We start from the raw sequence: 13553 nt of genomic DNA, 5'->3' as shown, positions 1-13553 counted from the left end.
ACTACTCTAAAAAAGGTAAAAGGTGATATTCAAAATTGTTCTAACTGTCATGGTATTAAACTTGTGAACCATACTATAAAACTTTGGAAGAGGGTAATTGAGCACAGATTGAGATGTGATTCAAAAATATTGGAGAATCAATTTAGTTTAATACCAGAAAAGAGAAAAGATATTAATATGGTTTTCAATGATTTAGATAGAGCATATTACCGGTCACTTGCCTCCCTTTCTCGCTCCCTCTCTCTCTCTCTCTCTCTCTCTCTCTCCCTCCTTCGCTCCCTCCTCCTCTCTCTTCCTCTCCTTCGCCCTCTCCGCCCTCTCTCTTTATGTCATATGATCATGTTGTCTCGATTGACCATCAATATTGCATAGATACCATACCATGGTGCGGTTTTAAAAAGAGATTTGCTAAATGACAATGCTAACATCGCTCTAATCTCTTGTTCTAGAAATATCTTCTGTAGTTACCATGAAGTACAAAAAAGAAGAAAGAAGGTTATGAAATATATATATATATTTTTGTTATCATATACCATTGTTTTTCTGAATTTGGAGTAAACTGTATCCTTTCTGCTTATTATGGACGTTCTTTTGTTACTTGTCCTTGTTTGTGTGGACCTGTATTAAAATAGAGTTCTTTGTGGTGTACTTGATTGCAGGTATTTGAAGAACAAGCTTGAACCTAATGAGAAGCATAGATTCCATTTCTTCAACAGTTTTTTCTTCCGTAAGCTAGTGGATCTGGACAAGGATCTGGGCAGTGCTTCAGAAGGTAGAGCTGCTTTCCTACGTGTCCATAAATGGACAAGGAAAGTAGATATATTTGCAAAAGATTACATTTTCATACCAGTTAACTTCAAGTAAGAATACTATTCTCATTTTTTTATATATCTTTGAAGAAATTAATCTTAAAATTCTAATTTGAATTATGACCTCAAACTACAGTCTGCACTGGAGTTTGCTTCTTGTTTGTCATCCTGGAGAAGTAGCAAGTTTCAGAGGCAAGAGTTTCTGTGTGAATCTTTTTTCTTCATTCTACAAGTATCATTTTGTACTCATGATTTTTTTTTTTTTTTTTTTTGCAGATGATGATGTAAAGGAGTCATCTAAAGTACCGTGTATATTGCATATGGATTCCATTAAGGGCAGTCATACTGGTCTCAAGAATATTATTCAAAGGTTTGTACCTTATTGACCTTCTCTAATGTCTTATGCAGCCTTCATGTGTGAAAAACCTTCTGTCTCATGGTTTTTAGGGTATCTTATATCATGCCCATTCCAGCCAAGGATAGACATGATGCTGGATATATTCCATCATATTGTATGATGTAGAAAAGGCAAGGGTCCAGCAATTGGTACACCGACAGAATACAGTGTGTGCTATCCATGAAATAAATGCGTCATGTTTTTACCTTTAAAAAGTAATTTAAGCGCATACCATCCATGACTGCGAGGAGCCCGTAATGAATCTTCTGCACCGTTCATGCAACTGCAGTCTCATGTGATCACTGATTGTTTAGTTTTTTAATGCTTTTTCATCTTGATTTTTGTCATTCATATGTGATAATTTATTTAATGAAAGTTTTCTTTTTTTATTTTTCATTCCCTCTTCTGTACAATAACTTGGAATATTTGCACCAATTATATTGATTTCGCATTGTTATATTTTTGAGGCTTTATGAGGCAGTGATACAGTTAAACCCTTGTAGAAGCTGAGAATTTGGTGGAGTCCGTAAAACTATTATGACATTCATATATTTGTGTGCTCTCTAGTTCATGTGGTAAGTAGGTCTGTGCATATATATACACAACTTGCTGCTGGGATGAAAAAGGTGGAGACTTTAGGTTGATAACTAGTGAGAACAAGAAATCTGAAGTTTGCTATATATACGGGTTATGTTATATGTAGAGGTGCACTTCCTACATGGAAGATTTATCTTGCATATGACTTGATGCTTGCTAAATTTTGTCAAAGTTTACTACTTTTGTCTGAGTTATGGTTATTGATTTTGTTATTTATTCTATGCACAAGCTAAAAGATAGGTTTTCTGTTTCAGCTGAAACCGATTCATTTGGGCCGTAATGGAACACTGTCAAACGCGAACAGAAATTGACCTCAATTTTTGGTTTCGATAAATTTCGGTGCTCTTGGTCAGTCTCAGCTGAAACTGGCTGATCTTGATCCAGTTTTGATGGTTTTAGCGAGTTTCTGCTGAAACTGACCAAAAACATTGATAGGTTATAGAATACCGATTTTAGGGTGCAGGGTTTTTTCTTGCTGCTTTGTTCTTTTTCTTGAGTTAAAAGAGGAGATAGATGTTTGATGAACCAAGGCTTTCAAATAAACCCTTATCATGGTTCTCTATAGAGAGGAAGGATTAACGTGAACAACTCGATACAACGCGTTTCACAAAAATAACACATTTTTATATAAAATAGTTAACATCCGACAAGTGCATGCATTTGACTAAATAGAGTCTTGGCATCTAAAATATGAGAAAAATGCCCAAAATTCAATTGCTCAGTTGTACTAAATATCAAATGAAATAAATTTTAAACAACTGATGCTCAAGAAGTAAGTAATGCATCCTTGCATGCATATATACAAACACACATACATAAACATATATTTAAAGTAGAAAATATTAGAATGCCTAATTTCACTCACTTGCAATTCTAATTTCATTCCTAAATTATAGAAACTATAGATAACCTATATAACTAAAATAGTTCAAATTGTTGTATGATAACTTTTCTCATCTTCTTTGTTTATTTTTTTTTCAGACTGAAACTCTGAAGCTTGGACAGAAACTGTTGAAACCGAATCTCGGTCTGAGGGATCAAAACCGAAACTAAAACCAAGTTTTAAAACCTTGAAACATAGATGTTTTTGGTGGAGAACATAGGAATGATAAGCGATGTTCTTCCACATGTTTTATTAGGTGCGCCTACTTGGATATTAGTATGGTAATGTTCTATCCCTAAAACCATGTTATAACACTCAAAGACAAAATAAATTTCATGTGCCAATTTTGTTGGAAGTTGCCATTACCAGGATCTTTGAATGTGTCTATGCTAAATAGATGAGTAGGTTTTCAACTTTCAAGCGGCTAGTATGATGCTTAAATGGTGGCGATATGGTTTGACCTTGGGGTCTATGATGGTTGGTATTGGTTTTTGGACTAAGATGGTCAGTTGGGCTTCATGGGCTATATTGATGGTAGATTGAGGTTGGATTGTTGCTTTGAGGATCGATTCACAATTATAGGCTTTTAGGCTTTTGGAGATACGAGTTTCAACAGATAGGTAAGTTATGCTGTTATAGGGTAATTGGGTTCTGAGTAAAGAGGGTTAGGTGTGTGGTATTGGTTTTTGGGCAATTGTTAATTGAATAGGATGCTTCTGGGCTTTACTTATTTGGGGAGTGTTATAGTTTAAATGATCAATGGGGCATAAGTTATTCAGGTTTGGGAAATGGTTTCTGGTTTGGAAAGGTTTCTAATTATTTGGAGGTAAACCCAAGAGGTGTTCGTTACAGCTTTGGCCCATGGAAGGCCATATTATGATTTAAAAAACCTTTTAATTCGGAAATGCATTTAACATTATGCATACCATATAAAGCGAGTAATTGCCCATCTTGCATTTGGCAGTGGATGTTATTGATACTGTTGGTCAATTTACAGGTTACAATGCACATGACAAACATCAGGGGCCTAAAAATCTTATGCAACTCAACCAAAGTAATTGCTTGGATGAAATATCCATTTATTAAAGATTTCCACTGTCAACACATATATAACTGAAATATGTAAACTTCCTGAGATCATTGACTTTTGATTCATTATGTACACTAAACTTTCAGAATAACTTAAAGGACTTAGAATGTCCTTTGCCCTGGTAGAACTGTTGTTTGGAGGACATATTTTCTTTATATTTTCCCTGTTATAAAACTCTTTGTTTTTCTTTTACCCTTGCCATGATATCCAGCAGTTTACTAGAATCTTTGTTTAGATGAATGCAATGCTTAGTTCTCTTTTCTGGAGAGTGGCAGTTACCTATGGGAGGAATGGAAGGAAAGACACCCAGAATCATCGGAGGATAATTCATCAAAGTTCTCAAACTTAAGATTTGTCTCACTTGAGGTTTGTTTCTCTGTTTTAATGACAGCTTAATGGAGCTAGGAAAAGCTGCTATTATTATTTGTAACAGGTCATGCATAATCCAATTCTTGCTACAAATGTCAAGTGACAATTGAAATTGGAAATTAGTGTATGCTCTTGAGAATAAATGAATGCTTTACTTGTTTGTTTGCATTTTTACAAAGAGATAGGCGTTGGTGAGCATACTTCTTGTAGGTTCATCATCACTGGTATATTAATGTAGGTTACTTCGTATCTTGTTTAAAGGACTTTTATGTGTTGGAATTGTTAATCTAATAATATTGATAATCTATTGTAGAAGTTGGTCATATGTTTGTATAAATTTGAATATTGGTTTTAGAAGAAAAGTGAGGTGGAAGGGGGTGCTATATCTGTTTAAATCTATAGGCATGTTAGATAACTTAGAGAGGAAAATATCTTCATGGCTCTCCATGGTTAGATATTTTTTATTTGGAAGAAACATAGTATCAAGGTTTGCCGAATTGATATCAAAAGGTGTACCGGTTAGCGACCGGTTCAGCATGGTACGAGTTCATACCATGCCGTTTTGGGGCGTACCATTAACAAAGGATCCGAAGTGGTAGGAGTGGAGGGAGGAGAGAGAGGAAAAGAGAGGGAGTGGGAGGGGGGGGGAGGTAGAGGCCGAGAGAGAGGGGGAAGGGCTAGGAGGTTGTTGTCGTCAAAGGGGGAGAGGGAGAGAGAGAGAGAGAGAGGGAGAGACTGTTGTCATCGAGGGGGGGAGAGGGGGGGGGAGAGAGACTTATTGGACCTTATGTTGTCGAGCACCGGTGATGGAGATTAGGGTTTCAAGGGAGGGGAACGGGCGAAGCTACTATTGAATGAAAAAAAATGCTGAGGACGAGCAATCATAAACCGAAACCGATATTATCGAACCATGCCAGTAGCTGACCGGTTCGGTTCGGTTTGGTATGCCCTGAACCGGCCGGTTTAGCACAGTTCGACAAACCATGGCATTTTGTTTGCATCCACTCAATTCTTTTGGATGATCCATGGGGCCACTAAACCAGTCCAAATGTTGTGTTAGTAGCATTAGGTCATAATTTCAATTTTAGATCTCATGTTGGTGAACCTTGGTCCGAAAGGCCAGAACAAGTTCCACAATCATGTGGTTGATTTCTGATTTTTCAGCTTGTTTTGGCCCAGACATTTTAATTGGTTTACTTTTATGTATTTCAGACAACACTGTATAGTGTGAACAGGGTGAAACTCATTTGAGCATCTTATATGATTCAATTCTTTGAAGATTTGTAATTGGTGTTGCATGCATCACAAACTTCAGCTCCTTTATTGTGGGTTTTTTTGTACTGCCCTCTTGTCAACCAGCAATGAACTGAATGTGGTAGGTGCATTACAAAGTTTCGGTCAACCAAATTTTGAGAATATACGCAAAATACATTTGGCTCTTAGACTTTATTTAAATCATAATGTTGAAATCTTATAAGGCATCAACCTTTTAAGTGCAGCTTCGTAAACAATAGGTCCTGAAACTGGCACTCTATATCCTTGATTGTGGACTTACTGCCTAATGCTTCCATAATTTTGAAAGCAACCTAAGTTGGACCAAATGAAACCTAAATGCCTTAGGCCAAGGTTTTAAAAACTGATACCGAACCTGTAACATTTTTCTATTGGAATGGTATGGTACCATTATCATATTGGTATGATATTGGGACTGTTGGTATGCACTGAAATTTACACCTTAGAACAATGAAAGACTCTTGGTATGCACCGGTGTGGTTAGTAAGGTACAGCTGTATGGACCAATGTGTACCAGTATACATCAGTACGGCTGGTATATACTGGAACACAGGGTTTTGGTGTTTCGACACTTGTGCAGGTGCTAGCTTTGCACCAGGACAATTTGATACTGGTCATACTGGCTCATTCTAGCAGTTATTGAATCCATGCCTGAAACCCTTCAACCACAGTGTTAAAAGCAATTAATGTGGTGTCCAAAATTTGAAACTACATTCTACTTGCCAAAACCTGGCCTTAATATCTTGAAACTTCTAGTTAGGGTAGGTATCCACTTCAAAAACTTGTCCTCATACCTATTACCAAAGCACTTCCTTATTTTAATTTCCCTTTTTTCTTTGAGAGACCCATTCCCCATACCTGCACCTGAATCTACTTTTGCACCTGCTCCGGCTTCTGGCATCTAAGAATCGGGCTATGATGCACAATGGATCAGCATTGAAGCAAATTTTAGATTTTTTTATTGTGCTAAGTCTTTCATGACAATGTGTTATCTTCTCAAGAGCCTAGAGTTCGCCAACAAATTTATACTTAACTTTTTGCATCCAAATGAACTTTTTTGAATATAAAAAATGCATAAGATCATGGCCAATATGTTCATGTGTGGTATGGACATCAAGACTTTTCATGTGATTGCTGACTAAAATTGCTTTTTATGAAACCTCGTTTCTTATTTCCATATAATCACAGGAATGTTATATTACATATCAGTGTGCATATTTGTCGAGTTTGGCATATAGAGGTCACCTAATCAGATGACGGTTCTGTTCTGCCTGTGGGTGTCATTCTCCATTTTAGTATCTTGGTGACTACAAGTCATCCTTGGCTCATTGGCTATGCTTTTAGGAATATACATTGTGAGACATTGTGTGCCACCTTGGTTAATATCATACCTTGCAAAAGTAATATCTAGTCCTGTAATGTTGGCATGCTACCTCCCCTATGCTCCACATTCTACTACTGGATCAAGTACACGTGCCACACTCTCCCAGCCAATATTTAGCAAGGTCTTTTGTCTTGACTCATACCTTCTCCTATTGATGTACCTTACTGGTAAGGTATTGAGGTTCGGTTCGGTACATGAGCCAAACTGGTCCATATGTGCCTGTACTAAGGAGAACCTCCCTATACCACCTGATACGAAGCCCTACCACCCATTTCGGCAGTACCATGGCTGGGAGTGAGCAAAAAGTATTGGGAGCTTGTGTTGGTATAGGGTGTGTCCAGCTCGAACCAGTAACATATTGATACAATTGTCGATACTACTTTTGCAGACCTTGATATTAGTGGGTTTTTATGTTACTTTTAGGAGCTGTGTTGTCAAAGGAGGTTGCCTAGGTGCTTATTCGGTCAATTCACCTAGTACAAGCTTACCAAAAGCCTACTTCTTTGAAGAAATTTTTTTATATCATTCTTTCCCTATTTGAGCCCCATATGGGACATATTGGAGGGTAGTGGAGGCTATGACGGGTCACCAGTATTGGTGCCAGTTATGTATGCTTGTTTTCTATTTACCTTTTTTCCTTCCTTTCTCATTTGTATTCTTCTATTGACTTCCTTTGGTTCCTCTCCTCCTTTTCTTCTAATACCACTTCTTCTTCATCTGGCCGTGCTTACCCTATTTTTCATGCTCTTCCCCTTCATCTTTCCTGCTAGCCCCTATTCTTCTTTCTTCTTTTTTGATGGGTGTTTGATATGGCGCTGCAGTCTGATTTTTGCTATTTCCCTGTCCTTCTTCTCTTCTTCCTTCTGCTTCTATGCCTTAACCGGTGTTGGCTACTTTTCCGTGGCTCCATAATTTGCTAGTTGTTGCAGTAGCAGCAATGCTATTGGTGCTCTCCTTCTTCCTGTAGATTTTGATCTTTGGATTTTTTTGTGTGAAGAAAAGGTCTCATGATTCCATATATTGTGAAAATAGTGTATGTATCATAAATACCTACTTATTGATGCATATCTAATGGCATTCATTATCAAGAACTGAAGTTGCTTTCCTTGCTAGGCAGTTGCCTAAGTGCCTAGGCCTCCTTCTAGTTCATAAAGTGTGTCCACTGCCTGGCTTTGCCTAACCATTTCGACAGCCTTGTTTGCGAGTTTGCCGTATTTTGCTATGAATAATAATTTGGGTCTTGTTGTGCCCTATGCATTTTTTTTAAGTCATACAAATTCTGAACATAGTAATCTGCAACTTGCATTTCTTGTTATTTGTTCCTTGAAGTATAATGTTTAATGTTTTCTTGACTATTTCTTTTGTTTTATATTTTTTGGCTTATAAAATCATATTTTGTCATGACATTTGACATGTATGTCACTCTTCTTCCTGACAGATTCTCAAAGTCAATATTGTTCAATATTGTCTCCTTGTTTTCAATGGAATTTATGCTCTTAATGCTAACTAACTTCCACTGAATTTTATCAAAATTTATGTTTTTGTATCCTCATTCATGAATCTTGCATTTGCATGGCATTAATCTTCTATTTGCCACTCTTAGCTCTACGTTGGGATAACTTTATCCATTCTTTTCTTTTTTGCTGATTAGTAGTTGCTTACTAACTTATTACTTTATGTCATAGTTGCCGCAACAGGAGAATTCATTTGACTGCGGCCTTTTCGTACTTCACTATGTGGAGTTGTTTCTGGAAGAAGCTCCAGTAAATTTCAGCCCTTTCAAAATCACCAAATTTTCCAGCTTTGTGAGTCCCTTTCTCTCTATATAACGTATTTGTCTAAAAATTGGAAGTAACTCCTAGAAAGGCCTGTATGTTTTCTATATCGAATTATATAATTATCCCTTTGTGCTCTCCTATTATTTATACTTATTTATTTAGCACATTCTTTTAAATTTACTTAGCCTATCATGCCTCTTGCTTGCATTAATGTCCATGTAGTTCATTTTCAATTGAAAATGTCATGCTTTCTCTTAGACTTATCACATGGAAGTTGCATGAGTATGATGTAGAATTAGCAGAAGAGATCTAAAGAAATTGTATTTCGTAGGAAACAACAGATTCCTACTCCATTTACAATAACCAGAATCCTGTACATGATTGATTGATCGATCATGTGGATACTTCTTTGACACTCCATTTGTCCACTGCTAAATTTAGTGGCTGAACAAGCGTTTTGAAATTTTTCAGATTTTAATGGTTTTGCCCAGGTCCCTTGGAATACTAAATATATCATCCTTAGTATTTTCTGGTCTTCTTTTCACATGTTGCCATGGAATGCATGGTTAATTTTCATTCAATTGAGTATGAGATATGGAAAATGCTAGAGTAACTTAAAATGTTAATAAGTCGCTTAACTGGTTTGTTGTATTCTCATTGCTCCCTTTGTATTGGCATTGTGTATTTGTTTCACATAACAAAGCATACTGGGTGGTGCAAGACAGCTGACTTTATTGAGTAATTTTCCGAGTTACTGTAGCATTGCTCATGAGATCTCATTGCATGTAACTATTTCCATATATAAAATTTTCTTTTGTCTTCCTACTTATTCTATCAGGCAATGGATTTCTTGTTAAGAAATGGAAATTACTCTCAGGCCACTAAAATCAACATTTCTTTCTTAACCACAAGGGGGAAACTAACTATCATCTTCCTCTGATGGTTAGGGTGTTGCTTTTGGCTTTTCTAGTATTGTAAGAACTAGAATGCGGCACATGCATTGCTTGTGCTTTTGCTTGAAACAATATTTCCTGATGTCAGACCCGCCCCCTCAATGTAAGGGAAGCTGTAGATATCAGGCCTTTGCTTCAGCTTCTACGGGCGTGCCACGGAAGCCAGTATGCTGCTGGACTCTAAACAGGGAGGCCCCAGAGTCCACCATATATGTTGGATTCATGGTTATTCTGTTATACACAGATATATAATTTGAGGAAGAGAATGATTTATTGGCCCACTTCCACAAAGGCTGATAAGTTGAAGTATATAGAGATGTAGGCAGGATTAAGCAGGAGTTTTGCTTCACCTCTAGCTCTAATTGAATGCAAAGTCCCTTGAAATGGAACCTCAGGACGGTGTGTGTGGGTGCCTTTTTTAATTTTGTAAAAAATGTTTATAATTTAAATGAAAACCTGTAGTCTAATCATAAATAGGTCTTTTTCTTAAAAAAACAGTTGTTTGAGCTGTCTAGAAAGCTAATGGTGCAACATGAATCGTGTTAATAAGCTCGTCAATAGATCAGATTTCGATCTTAATCGACTTGAACTTGATCCAATAGCCTATGTCCAAAAAGGAGTTTTTGGTACAGTAATTTGTTAAGAATCTCATCCAATTGATCAATTCACTTATAAAGATGATTCAAATAGTGATCCAATCATTATACGTGCATCTGAATGTGTATATCTATGTATATATGTACCTGATATAGCATATTTTACAATAATTATCTAATAATATGCACATTCAAATGGATGGATAGATGGGTAGATATAAAGATAGATGGATCGATGGGTAGATATAAAGATTTTTCAAATAGTGATCCAATCTGGTAATGATCTGATTATATATGTATATGTGTATATGGTATAACATATTTTACCATAATTATTTAATAATATATGGTATGTACATATAGACAGGGAGAGAGAGGGGGGCTAGGATGCATATGAGAGCTTTTGGCATGCTTCCTAGTCAAAACCAGTAAAAGACCTCTCAAACAAAAATCAACACGGTTGATCATGATTTATGATATATAAAATACTTGAACACTAATTTTTTTAAGTTTTGATGTCTCTTGCTTATGCGTGCAGCTCAGAAAAAAATGAATGGTAGAATATAATTAGTGACCAAAAACATAGTATATATTATATAATTTGCAATTCTAAATTGTTGATCTTATCTAAATATTTTAAAGTATATACATATCAAATTTAACTAATTTGGATGTTTTTAAACTATATATCAAACTAAAACATGATATCATATTGTTGAAATCAAGGTCTGACGAATCGGCCCGTGTCGGCCGGTTCAGACCGGTCCGGCCTGTAACCGGTACGCCGGAGCAGTGAAAACCGGTACGGGCTGGTTCTGTGCTGGAGACGAAGAAGACGAAGAGAAGGAGAGAGCGCGGGGAAGAGAGGGAGGAAAAAGACCTGTGGCCGCCATCGGAGAGCCGTGGAGGGGCGGCGGAGGTTGGGGGCTGGCGGAGCTTGCGGAGGGGCGGGGGAACCTGCGGGGGCGCGGCGGTTGCCGCGGCCGTGGCTTTTTAATTTGAAAATTTTAAGTGAAGTCGGCAAATCCGTTGCCTGGAATATGTCTGTAGATCACTTTTATATAGATTACTTTAGCGATTGAGGAATATGTGCCTCCATTACGTTGATCTCTTGTCACTGTAAGAGAACAACCTACCTATTGGAAAGACTTTAATTTTCATTTGGAGTTCCAATGAGCACTATATCTTTCTGAACTCATCGTTTTTGTTGTAAGTTGAGAAGTGCCAGTTCAGGTCTTCCTAAAGATGATGATGGTTTTTTTCAGCTTGGTGCTGATTGGTTTTCACCGGTCGAGGCTTCTCTGAAGCGTATTGTTATTCGGAAGCTGATACATGATCTTCTCAAGGACTCCTCTCCAAAAGTTACGCCAGCTACATGTAGCAATGAACATCTTTCCTCGGGGTTTCCTGAAATTGATGTTGATCATGAACCTGTCATAGAATTTCTTCCTGAGCATTCCAGTGCAGTCAAGCCAGCAGTTAGTGATTCAATAGCTCCTACTGGCAAAGAAAATGAAAATGATGTTGTGCAAGTATCAGTGGTAGAATTTCTTCCCCAGCCGTGCAGTCCAGCTATGCCAGTAATTTGTGATTCGTTAGGACCTGCTACTGACGCAGGAATTCAAATTGAACTATCTTGTAATGTCACTCAATGTGATAAACAAGTGGGACTGGTTCTGCAGGAGTTTCTTCAACCAGGAGCAACTGGAGGGTCCTATCCTGAGCTCCGAGAAAATTCTTTTCAACAGGATGAACCATTTCAGAAACTTGCGTCTACAGCATATCTGGTAGTTATATTCTTCCTCAATGTTGTAATTCTCCTTCGAGAGATTAAAAATATTACTTTATTTGATGCATGACTTCTTTCAATACATCTATTGCTCATTATCACTGTCGTAACATGGTATATTTGTGGATTAGGAACAAGAGGATACAAGCATGCAATTAGTTTCCTCAAGCCCTGACAAGGATGGTTGCCAACCACAAGATGGAAGCCCCAATTCCCTGATTTGTTCGACTGCAGATTCCCCAAAGGTTGTTGGAACACATGGGACATCATGGAGCTCTATGCAGGAAAAGGAAGCAAATGCTACATCACTTGAGACTTCTAGCATGGACCAAACAGTTTCTGATAAGAACCATGAAGCAGGAAAGTCAGGGTCTGTCTTGCCCGAGAACTTAGGGTATGTTTCAGATAGCCCTTCCCGTTCTTCTGGGGAGAAACTGGATGGTTGTGGCAATTTCTCTCAGAAAACCGACACTGTTAAGGTGAAGAATGAGGATCATCGAGATTCCCAGGTAGTTGATACAATGAAGTGGGACAGTGGGGATGATGCAGATTGTAAGGAAGTTCACTCATCTGAGGCCAAGATTGGGATTGGCGGAGCTTGCCAGGAACCGAGTACAGCTGAGACACAGGATGGAGATGGTGGAAACTGCCAGGAATTGGACACTACTAGGGCAGACGATGGAGATGCCAAAGAGTGCCAAAAGAATGATGTTATTGAAGCAGATGGTCTGGATGGTGAATGTCAGAAAGTTGATGCCACTGTAGAAGAGAGTGCGTTGGATGCTGGTCCTTGCCAAGAGGATCTTCCTGCCGCATCCTGTCAAGATATCATAATAGCTGATGATGAGTATTCATTGGATGGCAACAATGATGGGCAGCCGACAGCTAGGAGATTAGAACAGCAAGCTTGCAAACGCCGGAAGGTTATGCTTCCTGTAGGAGGTAGAAGGCGCACCCGAAGCTTCGCAAAAGACTTTCCATCTTGATCTTTGAATGGCTCTCTAAGATTATCATGTCATTCACTTGATCAATGTACTTGTAAATTTTTTATGCCATGCAAACAGTTTCTATCAGGTCAATAGGATATGCGGTTTTTATAGGGTGTCTTTCAATATCTTTTTTTTTACTTGCATTGGTGAATATATTTGTTAGCCCTGTCATCTAATGACCGATTTAGGTGGCATTGCCTTCCACAATGAATTAGGCCATGTTTGGCCTTGTTGTTAGCGGTAAAGTTTGTGTTTGTAGAGCTTCAGATAGAGCTTTGAATAGTAGAATTTTTTTAATAGTGCTTTTAATAAAAATATATATATTGTTTGATAATTATATTTTTTTAAGGAGTTGTAGGATTTGAACATCTATTCAGTAACTAAAACTAAACTGTTAAAATATTTTTTAGTATGAGAAGATAATGACAAAAGGTATTTTGTGCGCTTTTACTTATTTAATTATTTATACTATTAAAAATATTATTTTGAAGTATTTTTTATTTTTAAATTACTTATTTTGATGTTAAATTTGAATAATACGATAAATAACAAAATTTCAAATTTATTATAAATAGAAAAATTTTTATATCATATTATAGTATTATAATAATAATATGATTATTATT

At 37.3% G+C, this 13553-nt stretch overlaps 1 protein-coding gene across 3 annotated transcripts in view; it reads left to right on the top strand.

The window, feature by feature from the left end:
* LOC103696967 (probable ubiquitin-like-specific protease 2B) overlaps positions 1 to 13172 on the top strand; it is a 42106-nt gene extending 28934 nt beyond the window's left edge. For 2 of the 3 annotated variants that reach the window (XM_039129549.1, XM_039129548.1), the window contains exons 10-16: positions 660 to 860; positions 946 to 1001; positions 1086 to 1179; positions 4052 to 4142; positions 8508 to 8627; positions 11415 to 11936; positions 12070 to 13172. In XM_039129549.1, the coding sequence (XP_038985477.1) occupies positions 660 to 860; positions 946 to 1001; positions 1086 to 1179; positions 4052 to 4142; positions 8508 to 8627; positions 11415 to 11936; positions 12070 to 12924 (1939 nt within the window). In that variant the 3' untranslated portion in view covers positions 12925 to 13172. The remainder of the gene's footprint in view (positions 1 to 659; positions 861 to 945; positions 1002 to 1085; positions 1180 to 4051; positions 4143 to 8507; positions 8628 to 11414; positions 11937 to 12069) is intronic. The other variant, XM_039129550.1, reaches the window with a different exon arrangement.
* The last annotated feature ends 381 nt before the right edge of the window (positions 13173 to 13553 follow it).

Source organism: Phoenix dactylifera, chromosome 8 (assembly GCF_009389715.1).
Source record: "Phoenix dactylifera cultivar Barhee BC4 chromosome 8, palm_55x_up_171113_PBpolish2nd_filt_p, whole genome shotgun sequence".
In the NCBI taxonomy this organism is placed as follows: Eukaryota; Viridiplantae; Streptophyta; class Magnoliopsida; order Arecales; family Arecaceae; genus Phoenix; species Phoenix dactylifera.
The sequence above is the reverse complement of the archived record's forward strand: the minus strand, read 5'-3'. Positions and strand labels throughout refer to the sequence as shown.